Source organism: Chrysemys picta, chromosome 16 (genome assembly GCF_011386835.1).
Source record: "Chrysemys picta bellii isolate R12L10 chromosome 16, ASM1138683v2, whole genome shotgun sequence".
NCBI lineage: Eukaryota > Metazoa > Chordata > Testudines > Emydidae > Chrysemys > Chrysemys picta.
The window spans coordinates 13,641,230-13,653,184 of NC_088806.1; the positions used below are offsets into that span (position 1 = coordinate 13,641,230).

Sequence of the window (11,955 nt, forward strand, 5' to 3'; positions counted from 1 at the left end):
GAGTGTGTGTATGTGGAGGGGAGAGGAGGTTGTGTGTGTGTGTATGGGGGAAGGTGGGCAGGGAGGGAAGGTTGTGTGTGAGTGGAGATTTTTAGTGTTTGTGTTGGAGGGGAAGATTAGTGGTGTGTGAGCATACGGGAGGTGGGTGTTTAGATGTATGGAGACTGAGGATTGTTTGGGTGTAGTGGAGGGTGTTTGTGTGTGCATGTATTTGGGGGGGTGTCCATCGGGGTGGGAAATATGTGTGTTTTTGATGGGAATCTCTACTTATCTGATGACTGGGATGCAGTATTGCTGCCTGGCTCTTAAAACAAGGTGACCTAACATCACTAATGCACTAATGTCTTGACAGTGCCACTTGGGAGTGCACTACCTAGTGATCCCTAAAGTGCTTAGTGCAAACAGAACAGCATTGTGCAGGGTTCTCTGCCTGGGGAATGGGGAGACAGAGAGTAAGAGATTGTTACTCTTCATCCTGGCTTTCAGAGCACCTTGCTCCCTGCAGCAAAATGACTGGGACTCTCCCTCCACCTGTCTCCTTCCTGTTTGAGCCCCATACAAGCAGAGAACTGTCAGTTTCCAGGATCTGATGTTGTAGGGAGGCTGTTACAGCTGGATCCGGTTGCTTAATCCCAGCATTGGAAATGACCCAGCAGGTACCATGGAAGGGGTAACATGGAGATAATGTTGTGAGGCTGAATCCACTAGAGAGACTCTAATTTGAAAGTCAGTCCTGAGCAAAATTGTGTGTTGGGGGGAATCATGTTAAACCACAGAGGTGGGGGAGAAGCTGAGGAGAAGAGGGCCCTGAGCCAACCAGCGTGGGAAGTTTGGGCCAAACAGAGAGGCCCAGGGAGATTGCATAGGGATAGTTTACCAGAGGTTGTGGTGGATTCTCCATCTCTGGCAATTTTAAAATCAAGATTAGATGTTTTTCTAAAAGATCTGCCGTAGTTCAAAGAGGAATTAGTTCAGGGACATTCTGTGGCCTGTGTTATGCAGGAGGGCAGACTGGATGATTACAGTGGTTCTTTCTGGCCCCAGAATCTATGAATTACAGTGTCTTATACGTAATGCTGAGTTTGTCACAGAGGTGACGGAAGTCACAGATTTAATGGCTTTCTGTGACCTCCATGACTTCTGCAGCGACCCGCCGCACCGTCGGCTGCTGGGGCAGTCTCGGGTCACCACCCCGTTCCCCCAGCAGCAGCAGCAGGAGTTTGTGTGTGGGGCTCAGGGCTGGAGGTTGGCCTGTGAGAGAGGGTGATGGCTCTGAGCGACACTTACCTCAGGGGGTTCCTCGGAAGCAGCAACATCCCGTGGCTCCTCTGGGGAGGTGCGTCCCGGGGGCTCTGCGCACTGCCTCCGCCTATAGGCACCGCCCCTGCAGCTCCCATTGGCCACAGTTCCTGGCCAATGGGAACTGAGGAGCTGGCACTCAGGGAAGGATGCAGTGTGCAGAGCTGCATGGCCGCACCTCTGCCTCTGCCTAGGAGCTGAGGGAGGTCGCTGCTTCTGGGGAGGTGCAGAGCCGGGTAGGGAGCCTACCAGCCCCGCCAACCCAGCACCAGCGGGGGTCCCCAGGTTGCCTCCTGAGCACCTGCAGCTCGCCCCCGGGCCACCCCCTCCCCAAGATTTAGTCAGGGGTATATAGTACAAGTCAAGGACAGGTCACGGGCCATGAATTTTTGTTTACTGCCCGTGACCCGTCCATGATTTTTACTAAAAATACCCGTGACTAAAACGTAGCCTTATTTATAGGATATTTTCTAGATGCTCTTTGGGCTTCTGCATCTTTCTGTTTTCCATCTTCTGTTGCTTTTGTCATGTCATGTTTGGCAAAAGGGAACTTGACGCTCTATCTGCAATGAAGCAGTGCAGCGGAATTTATGCTCTTGTTCCGCTGCCTGCCTAGATGCTAGTTCGGAGGGCATTCTTGCTGTTGGAGTGGACTCTTTAAAAAAAAAGCAGGGTTTAGGATAAATGTGTGTGAAATTCAGGCTCAAAGGACAGAAAGGTCAATAACGTGGTGTTATGCTCTCTATCTTTTTGAGAATGTTATTGTACAGTACAAAGATGGATTCCTCAATGTTTTGTGGGCAGAGACGCAAAGGACTGGAATAGTAAAAGGTACTATTCTGCAGGTCATTAGTGTGGTACACTGGCTGGATTGCTATGGGTGTAGGGCTGGACTAGCGGGACAGGGTAGGTCAGGATTGGCAGAGCAGTGTGGTAAAAGCTAGTGTAACGCATGACTGCCTGAGTGATGTCGGGCTCTCATTCAGCTGTGTTAGTCCCTCACTTTTATGAAGAATAAATTGTTAAAATGAGTCATTATATCAGAATTGCCCAATTCAGAGAACTATGAATTGCATTAAAAACGATCAGAAACCTCTGCCCATTTGAATAACAGCATCAGTGCAACAGCCCCTTATGCGCGGGAGGCTTCACTTAGAGCCTGCACAACAATAATTTCTGCTTGTCATTAGGAGCTATTTATAATGACCATGATGACAATGGAGTCAAATTAACACAAAGGAACAACTGGCTGCCTTAAAAAAAAACCAACCAAACAGTGAGTGTGCTAGATGCAAACAATAGGCAACTGGGAGAATTCCTCTAGGTGGGATAATGTCTAATCAAATCAAATACTTGTAGGACCCTAAGTAGTTCATTAACCACTTCTGGAACTGTAGAAACTAGCTAGAGCAATCTGTGATGAATTACAGCCAGAATTGTCAGTAGCCTGATCTAAGGTGACCAGATGCCCCGATTTTATAGGGACAGTCCTGATTTTTGGGTCTTTTTCTTATATAGGCTCCTATTACCCCCCACCCCCCGTCCTGATTTTTTACATTTGCTGTCTGGTCACCCTAGCCTGATCAGCTGTGCTTGGCAGTGAGGGTTTGCTGGCTCCTCCGGCCATACAAGGCACACCTAGTGAAATGGCCACTCCTCCTGTGCTGGTGTATCAGGAGGACTTTCCAGAGTCCAGCTGCTGACCCCAAGGCTACTGAATGACAAACGCACGTGATGCCCAGCTTTGGACATTGCGGACATTTTTCTTTTTTTGATTCATGCATCTCTGGTTTCTCTCTCTACTTTATATTTTGTATTCTGAACTTTTTACATCTTTATGGTACCACTTTTGCATTCACTAATAATAATAATTGCTAGCAGGGCCCAAGGGCTCTCTGTGCTAAGGGAGATTGAGGTGGGGAGTCAGCCAGTGGTGTCTGGTTAATATGGTGAGTGATGTTGTTAGATTTTTTAGAGCCCAGAGGACCTCCCATACACAGAGTAAGTTTCCTCTGAGATAGCCATGGCTAAGACCCTAACTTTGCAGGAAGCAAGCTGACACCCTTCTGCCTGCAATTGACCACTTGCATGTCAGGCTGGCTTGAGAGCACATGACGAAGGAAAAGTTCAGGCCTTCCTCCCCCACTACACCCCACTTCTCCCGGCAGCCACACAAAGTGCAGGGAGAATACAAAACCGCCACTTTTTTTAAAAATGGGGAAGAAGACAACAGTTTAAAAGGTTCAGTTAGGAAAGTGATTACTGATGAGGCAGACAGATACACACATACTCAGTCTGGAGTGCACAGGGTGGTTTGGCCTCTCTAAAGGCGCATCTTTAGCTCTTTGGAGCTCTGACACGCACAGGAGAGAAACCTCAGTGAAGAGGCAGACTCCCATGTAAGATAGCCTTAAGGAAGGACATGTACCTTGCCATAATTTTCCACCACCCAGTGGTAATCCCCTGTTCCTCCTCTGAGCCCCAAGCTGATGCATTAGCCATGCTCTTTTATGTGCATTTGATATTGAGTTAAAGTACATCAGTATTAGTCACTTTTAAAATGATTTAAGAGCGTTCACACCAAGGGGCTGCTGCACTGATTTTACTACATTGATTTAGAAAGAGAGCTAGTGAAATAAGTTTAATTTCTCTGCACATGCCAAGCCTGTAAAGGGCGGTGTCCCTGTGCCATCTGCAGCCTCAAACCCATTGTCCTGAGACACCTTTGCCTATGGCCAAACAGCAGTTGTCTGTGACTATGGTTGCCCGTGAGTACAGTCCTTGCGTGCTGTGGGAGGTGTGCTGTGATTTGTCTTGTGCCCCATTGCCCAGACTGGGCTATGGCCATCAGCAACCCTGTGATAGACTCATGCAGGCTACATGGACAAATGGTATCTTGCATTTTCAAAACCACAACACTATCAATAGTGGTGTCAGATTCATGGCAAGGAACCCAAGCTGAAGTGAAGGAGGTGAGGGAACAGGACAGCAAATCAACCCTTTTTGTCAGAAGGACAAGGACCACAAGCCTTGAAAAATGTATCCTGTACTGATTAGATCAAGTACTCCCAAGTCATAGTACTCTGGTGCCCCAAGCCATGACTCCCACCTACATGTTGTAGCCCATCTGGCCTGGAGATCTCTTTCACCACTTGTCTGACCTCTGACACCAATTAATGCCAGGCAGGGCCAGGCTAAGGTCATCTGGGTCCATAGGCACAACATGGCTCTGTTCTGCATCCTTCCTCACTTGAAAGGTGGAAGCACTGGTTCCCCTCTCCTCCCAGAGGCAGTGCAGTGGCATTGGGTTCCTTCTGCCCCAGTAGTCGCGGCAGGGTCATTTCCTCCCCTTTGGCACAGAGGGGAGGCAACAGGGGTCTCCTCTCCTTTTCCAGAGAGGAAGGGGTGACAGCAGGGGCTCCCTCGTACTTACCCCATCAGCCAGGGTGTAACTGCGGGGGGGGGGGGGGGGCAAGGCCCACTGCACTCTCTCCTGCCACACACTAAGCCTCTTGCTGGGGAGGACTTGGCAAGCCCCCCACCCAGAGCAGAGAATCTAGATGTTAACCTCTGCAGCAGGGTGGTTACCTGCTCCTGCCCTGCGGGGCTTGAAACATCCCAGGAGAGGGCTGTGGCTGGGGCAAGAAGCTTGGGCTGATTGGGGGAAAGTAGGCTCAGCTGGGGCCATGCCCCAATCAGGCCCACCTGGCCCCTATGAGAGGCTGTGAGCCAGAAGCCCAGTAAGCCTCACTCTGCTTGTAGAGGGAGAAGGGCCCGGCTCTAGGGACTTAAGCAAGCCATCTAGATTGGGAGCAGGGCTGGGGAAGGGCTAGGGGAGCTGGGAGCTCTGGCCTGGAAAGCCCCAGGCTGCAGGCCTGACTATAGGCCGAATAGGTGCAGGGTTGCAACGGGGCAGCCCGGGGGTAGGCAGAGGCAGCAGGTCCGAACCCCTTTGCCTGTGATGAGTGGCTGATACTGCAATCTGCCCCAGGGAATGGGGGCTAGATGGAGACTGGGCAGTAGCCAAGATTGAGGTGAAGTGGGGGTTCCCCTGGGAGGGGGAGACCCAGAATTGTGGGGATACTGCTAGGGGGTGACACCCAGTTAAAGTGGCACTGGGGTCCTGGGAGGGACATGGGGGCCAGCAGTGGTGGCAAGACACTGGCCTGAAGAGGGTGCTCTGGAGGCTGGATGCTAATTCCCGAGGACAACCAGCAGGAGGCAGTGCCGGGTGAGTCTGTGCATACTTACACCTCCCATGGTGGTGCATGGGGGCAGTTCCCCTCGCAGAGCTAGTGTTTCAGACTGTCTCCATACTCAGGCAGGCAGCTCTGACTTGTTCAGTTATAATTGTGCCACATTTTAATGTTTTTCTATACAACTACATAGGCTGGAAATGCCCTTTTTTAAAAATGAATGTTTAGAATCTGAAGAAATCACATGACTCCAGGACCTGGGGCCCTAATCATGAGCCTATATATGCCTTAATCTAGCCCCCGAAACATCAAATAAACCAATTAATGTTGTCCCTGGAACCCATCCCCAAACCAGACACCCATCTCACCCAGGCACACGCACACCTTGCCTGGCACCTACCCCCAATGCAGCATCCCCTTGAGTGCAGGCACCCTTCTCATTAGCTGCCCACGACATCCCCACCAACATGCCAAGCACCCCTTCTTGCTTCTCCCATCTCTAGGGTGATATAGTCCCTGGGTGTGTGTAGAGGAACATTCCCCTCACCTGCTTCTAGGGGGTGTCAGGAGAGTCTAGGCGGAGCAGCATAGGGCAGGTGAACCACCTAAGAGAGCTCTTGCCCAAGTAGCTCTCCCGTCTCATTTGAAAGTTCTAGCCTTAATGTTTTATATGCATATAAATATTAAATATATAACCCATGCCTTTCCTGGCCCCCCTGCTTCCAGACGTGTATGCTCCCATCTACAAAAATCTGCTCCTCTTCTTTCAAAGGTTTCAGAGTAACAGCCGTGTTAGTCTGTATCCGCAAAAAGAAGAACAGGAGTACTTGTGGCACCTTAGAGACTAACAAATTTATTAGAGCATAAGCTTTCGTGGACTACAGCCCACTTCTTCTTTCAAAGGTATATGAAGAAATGGCCTATTGCCATTTGTAAGCTGCAATTACTGGTGAGGTCCATGAGCACATGCACAATGAACAAGATGGACATTCCGTATACTGATGCAGAAGGAAGTGGTCACATTAGCTTCCAGACACAGACAGGAAGCAATACTACCGTAGCTCCAGCATCCAAACTCCTCTCAACCAAGCACCCTTGCCAGTGAAGATCAGAACAGCCTGTTGCAAAGGGTCATAAGGGGCCTCTCTGCTCTCCACACTGATGCTGCAAATACATGTGCGTGATCCCATAAGTGCATATCTGAGCAAACTTTGAAGGCCACTTTCAAAGCTTTTTGAATTTACAAACACTAAAGGGAGAGAATACAGCTGAGCTGAACCACATTTAAAAAAAAATTCTCCCAGCTCTAGCTCTAAGTGAAAGAAGGCTGCATTGCATATGCATAGCTAATTAAAGGTTACCCTGCCTTATTCAGTGTACAAAAATGTTTTCTTCCAGGTCATTGATCAAAATGTTAAATAGTATAGGCTACAAACCAATCACTGAAGGACTCCACTGGAAACACCACTTGATGATGATTCCTCATTTACAGTAACATTTTGAGAGCTGTCAGTTTGTGACACACTATACTTTGGGGGAGTGCCCTGTAACCCCCATATTCATCATTTGTATATAATTGTGGTATTTCATATAAAGAATGCCATGTGAGATATCCTGGGAAAGGTTATGATCTGCTGAAAGCCATTGTTCTATCTAAATGTTTATCATTAGTAGGGCTGTTGATTAATTGCAGATAACTCACACGATTAACTCAAACATTAATCATGATTTTAAAAAAATTAATCGCAGTTTTAATCACACTGTTAAACAATAGAATACCAATTGAAATGTATTAAATATTTTTGCATGTTTTTCTACATTTTCAAATATATTGATTTCAGTTACAACACAGAATACAAAGTGTACACTGCTCACTTTATATTTTTATTACAAATATTTGCACTGTAAAAATGATAAACAAAAGAAAAGTATTTATCAATTCACCTCATACAAGTACTGAAGTACAATCTCTTTATCGTGAAAATGAAACTTACAAATGTAGATTTGTTTTTTTACATAACTGCACTCAAAAACAAAACAATATAAAACTTTAGAGCCTACAAGTCCACTCAGGCCTACTTCTTGTTCAGCCAGTCACTAAGACAAATAAGGAAGATAATGCTGCCTACTTCTTATTTACAATTGCACCTGAAAGTGAGAACAGGTATTTGCATGGGACTTTTGTAGCCGGCATTGCAAGGTATTTGCGTGCCAGATATGCTAAACATTCATATGCCCCTTCATGCTTCGGCCACCATTCCAGAGAACATGCTTCCATGTTGATGATGCTCATTTAAAAAAAATAATGCATTAATTAAATTGGTGATTGAACTCCTTGGGGGAGAATTGTATGTCTCATGCTCTGTTTTACCCGCATTCTTCCATATATTTCATGTTATAGTAATCTCGGATGATGACCCAGCACATATTGTTCCTTTTAAGAACACTTTTGCTGCAGGTTTGACAAAATGCAAAGAAGGTACCAATGTGAGATTTCTAAAGATAGCTATGGCACTCGACCCAAGGTTTAAGAATCTGAAGTACCTTCCAAAATCTGAGAGGGACAGGGTGTGAAGCATACTTTCAGAAGTCTTAAAAAAGCAACACTCCAATGCGGAAACCACAGAACCCAAACCACCAAAAAAGAAAATCAGCCTGCTGCTGGTGGCATCTGACTCAGAGGATGAAAATAAACATGCATCAGTCCACACTGCTTTGGTTTGTTATTGAGCAGAACCCGTCATCAGCATGGATGCATGTCCTCTGGAATGGTGGTTGAAGCATGAAGAGATATATGAATCTTTAGCGCATCTTGGCATGTAAATATCTTCCGACGCTGGCTAAAACAGGGCCATGCGAATGCCTGTTCTCACTTTCAGGTGACATTGTGAACAAGAAGCGGGCAGCATTATCTCCTGCAAATGTAAACAAACTTGTTTGTCTGAGCGATTGGCTGAACAAGAAATAGGACTGAGTGGACTTGTAGGCGCTAAAGTTTTACATTGTTTTATTTTTGAATGGAGTTATTTTTCTACATAATTCTACGTTTGTAAGTTTGCACTACAGTACTTGTATTAAGTGAATTGAAAAATACTATTTTTTTTTACAGTGCAAATATTTGTAATCGGAAATAAATATAAAATGAGCACTGTATGCTTTGTATTCTGTGTTGTAGTTGAAATCAATATATTTGAAAATGTAGAAAACATCCAAAAATATTGAAATAAATTCTATTCTATTGTTTAACAGTGCAATTAATCACAATTAATTTTTTTTAATTGCTTGACAGCTGTAAGATTCATTAGTGTATATGAAGCTATGCAACTGTCATAGAAATGTAGAACTGGCAGGGACCTTGATAGGTCATGGAGTCCAGTTCACTGCCTTCACAGCAGGACAAAGTACTGTCCCTGACATTATTTTGCCCCAGATTCTTAAATGGCCCCTCTCAAGGATTGAACTCACAACCCTGGGTTTAGCAGGCCAATGCTCAAACCACTGAGCTATCCCTCCCCTGCTTATGTTGTATGGTTGTCACTAAAATATGCTGTGAGTTGTGGAATCTTCCCAGATACTAGATCCCCAAAGACAACAACAAGGGAGGTAACCAGTGCCTGGGTGGGTGTCAAACAACCATCAACAGCCATTGTCTAGCAAGGAAGTTACAATTCAGTGACTCACTTGCACAAGGCCACAACAGGGGAATTGCTCAACCTTGCCTGATGACTCAGTAATGCCCACTGGGCATGCCTGGACTTGTGCTCTGCAAGTACATGGAATGAGGATATTCAATAAATGATAGAGGCCTCATGGTTTGTCCTGGCTCTTCCCCCACTTTCAGTGAAAGCAACAAGAATGCTGGAGCTGAGGAGACTGGTCCCCAAGCTAACAGGCAGAGCATGCATATGAAAGACTGTAACCAACCTGCAGTTTTGACTGGGGTGAGGAAAAACTGCTTAGTCCAGATATTGCCTAGTATAATAAGGTTGAGAATTTAGACTGCGTGCTTATCTTTTATTTTCTTTTGGTAACTACTCTGACTTTTGGCCTATCACTTATTATCACTTATAATCACTTAAAATCCATTTTTTGTAATCAATAAACGTATTCTAGTGTTTATCGTTACCAGTGAGTTTGACTGAAGTGCTTGGTAAATCTACTCAGGCTACAAAGGCTAGTGTATGTCCACTTTCCATTGATGAAGTGGTGAACCAATTAATAAACTTGCATTGCTCACGAAAGGGGCTTGAGCAGTGCTAGAGGGTACATTCTGGTGGTATAACATGGGAGCTTGGGGGATTTGACTGGTGCCTTTCTCTGTGTCATTTGTGAGTGGCTCTGGGAGCTGTCATGCCATCTGGCTGGGTGTGGGGCACCACACGTGGTTGTCCTGAGAGGTAACAGCACTTGGAGGGGTTTGCTGCTTATCACCAGTAAGGCATTGTGAGAGACAATCAAAATTAGTAAATTAAGGGGGCACAGCAGTCCCAGGCTGTGTGCTATGTTAATAGTTTTTTAATCAAAATGTGCAGTACTATGTCAAATGCCTTACAGAAGTACATTACAGCATTTATCAACCAAATTTGTAACCTCATAAAAAAGATATCAGGTTAGTGTGACAGGATCAATTTCCCATGAATACAGGTTGAGTCGCGTTAATTATATTCTCCTCCTTTAATTCTTTATTAATTGAATCCCATATCAGCGGCTCCATTATCATTCCTGGGACCGATGTCAGGTTGACAGACCTATATTACCCAGGTCATCTCATTTACCATTTTAAAAAATTGGCATAACATTAGCTTTCTTCCAGTCTTTTGGAACTTCCCCAGTGCTCCAAGACTTATTGAAAATCAAAATTAATGGTCCAGCAAGCTCCTCAGACAACTCTTTAAAAAATCTTGGATGCAGGTTATCTGGACCTGATTATTTAAAAATGACTAAATTTAGTATCTTCTCTTTAACATCGTCCAGAGATATGAGTCGAGAGGCAAGAGTATTATCATCACCAAATGATGAGACTATGTTTTCCCCCACATACAGTACAGAAATATTTATTGAACACCTCTGCCTTTTCTGTATTCTTATTGATAATTCTACCATTTCCACCTAGTAGTGAACCAATACCATTGCCAGGATTCCTTTTGTTCCTAATATTTTTTTTAAAAGCTCCTTCTCATTGTCCTTAGCTCTGCTGGCCATAGATTTTTTGTGTGTGTCCCTTTTCTTCCCTTATCAGTTTTCTACAGTTCCTAATTTCTGATTTATATTCATTACTGTCAACTTCCCCTTTCTTCCATTTGTTATATATTATTTTCCAATTCTTTATAGCTGCTTTCCCTTCTCCTCTAAACCAGGTCAGTTTTTAACCCACATATCCTTCTTCCTCATTTTTGGGATTGTGGCTTTTGGGGCATCTGATAAGGTATTCTGAAATCATTCATAATTATCATTTACAATTTTCTGATTAAAATGTTCTCTCAATGCAGATTTTGTAGAAATGTCAGTATTAACTATGGTTGGGATTTTCAAAAGCACCCAAGTGACTTAGGAGCACAAGTCCTGTTGAACATCCCACCCTTTGATGTTAACTAGGGCTACAATATTGAGTCTGCCAAAATTAGCAAAAATTTCTAATGTGCACTCATGACAATTTTTTTGAAATGTTTATATCTCAACTGTATTTTAGTTTTTAGCAAACAATGCAAAGGCCTGTTTCGCATGAAGAGTAGCCTGCCTGAAAAATTTCAGTTTGTGAAATTAAATTGTTTTTTAGTTGTGTGAGTAACGTGTGTTAAAGGTTTACTTAAAGTATTATTTTTTTAAATCTTTCCATAGTAAAAAAACCCTGTCTAAACTGATTTTGCTCAGACTTTTTCCAAAAATAATTAATCTCTGGCTGACATCAAACACGGAAAATGTCAGGCCAAAAATGCAGTTTTCAGAAGGCTATGAGCAACTCTTTGCAGGTTGTAATGAAAGTTCTGATATGATGGTCAATATAGACAGGGCTACTCTTCCCACAGTAATGAACTGAAGCCTGCAGAAACAGAAAGTGTGTGCATAATACTAAGCCTCATTACTGACTCATTAATATACTTTTTGTTCTAGATAATCTGACTTGAAGATTTCACTTTAGCCAGTCCAAGATGGAAGCCCCACTGGTGAGTCTGGATGAGGAGTTTGAGGATCTGAGACCCTGCTACTTTGATGACAGAGAAGAAAAACCCCATTGTTTTTATGGCTCATCCCCTCAGCATCTGGAAGATCCCTCCCTTTCTGAGCTTGAGAACTTCTCCTCTGAAATTATCAGCTTCAAGTCCATGGAAGATTTGGTGAATGAATTTGATGAGAAGCTGAATGTCTGCTTTCGGAATTACAATGCCAAAACCGAGAACCTGGCTCCTGTAAAAAATCACCTCCAGATACAAGAGGAGGAAGAGCATCTTCAGGATGAAGA

General features: G+C 44.7%; 2 protein-coding genes across 9 annotated transcripts in view; one reads left to right on the forward strand and one right to left on the reverse strand.

Annotated features, from left to right (window-relative positions):
* Positions 1–11,955, reverse strand: part of LOC135976036 (nascent polypeptide-associated complex subunit alpha, muscle-specific form-like) — a 1,165,876-nt gene that overhangs the window by 989,245 nt on the left and 164,676 nt on the right. The window contains exon 2 of the mRNA XM_065570387.1: positions 5,462–5,536. The gene's annotated coding sequence lies outside the window, so the exon portion shown is untranslated. The remainder of the gene's footprint in view (positions 1–5,461; positions 5,537–11,955) is intronic.
* Positions 1–11,955, forward strand: part of FEZ1 (fasciculation and elongation protein zeta 1) — a 165,038-nt gene that overhangs the window by 2,324 nt on the left and 150,759 nt on the right. For 7 of the 8 annotated variants that reach the window (XR_010593180.1, XM_065570055.1, XM_065570057.1 and 4 more), the window contains exon 2: positions 11,607–11,955. Coding sequence is in view for 7 of the 8 variants with exons in the window: in XM_065570055.1 (XP_065426127.1) it covers positions 11,645–11,955 (311 nt within the window). In the remaining variant the exon portion in view is untranslated. Of the gene's footprint in view, positions 1–5,073; positions 5,531–11,606 lie in introns of those variants that run through there. The other variant, XM_065570052.1, reaches the window with a different exon arrangement.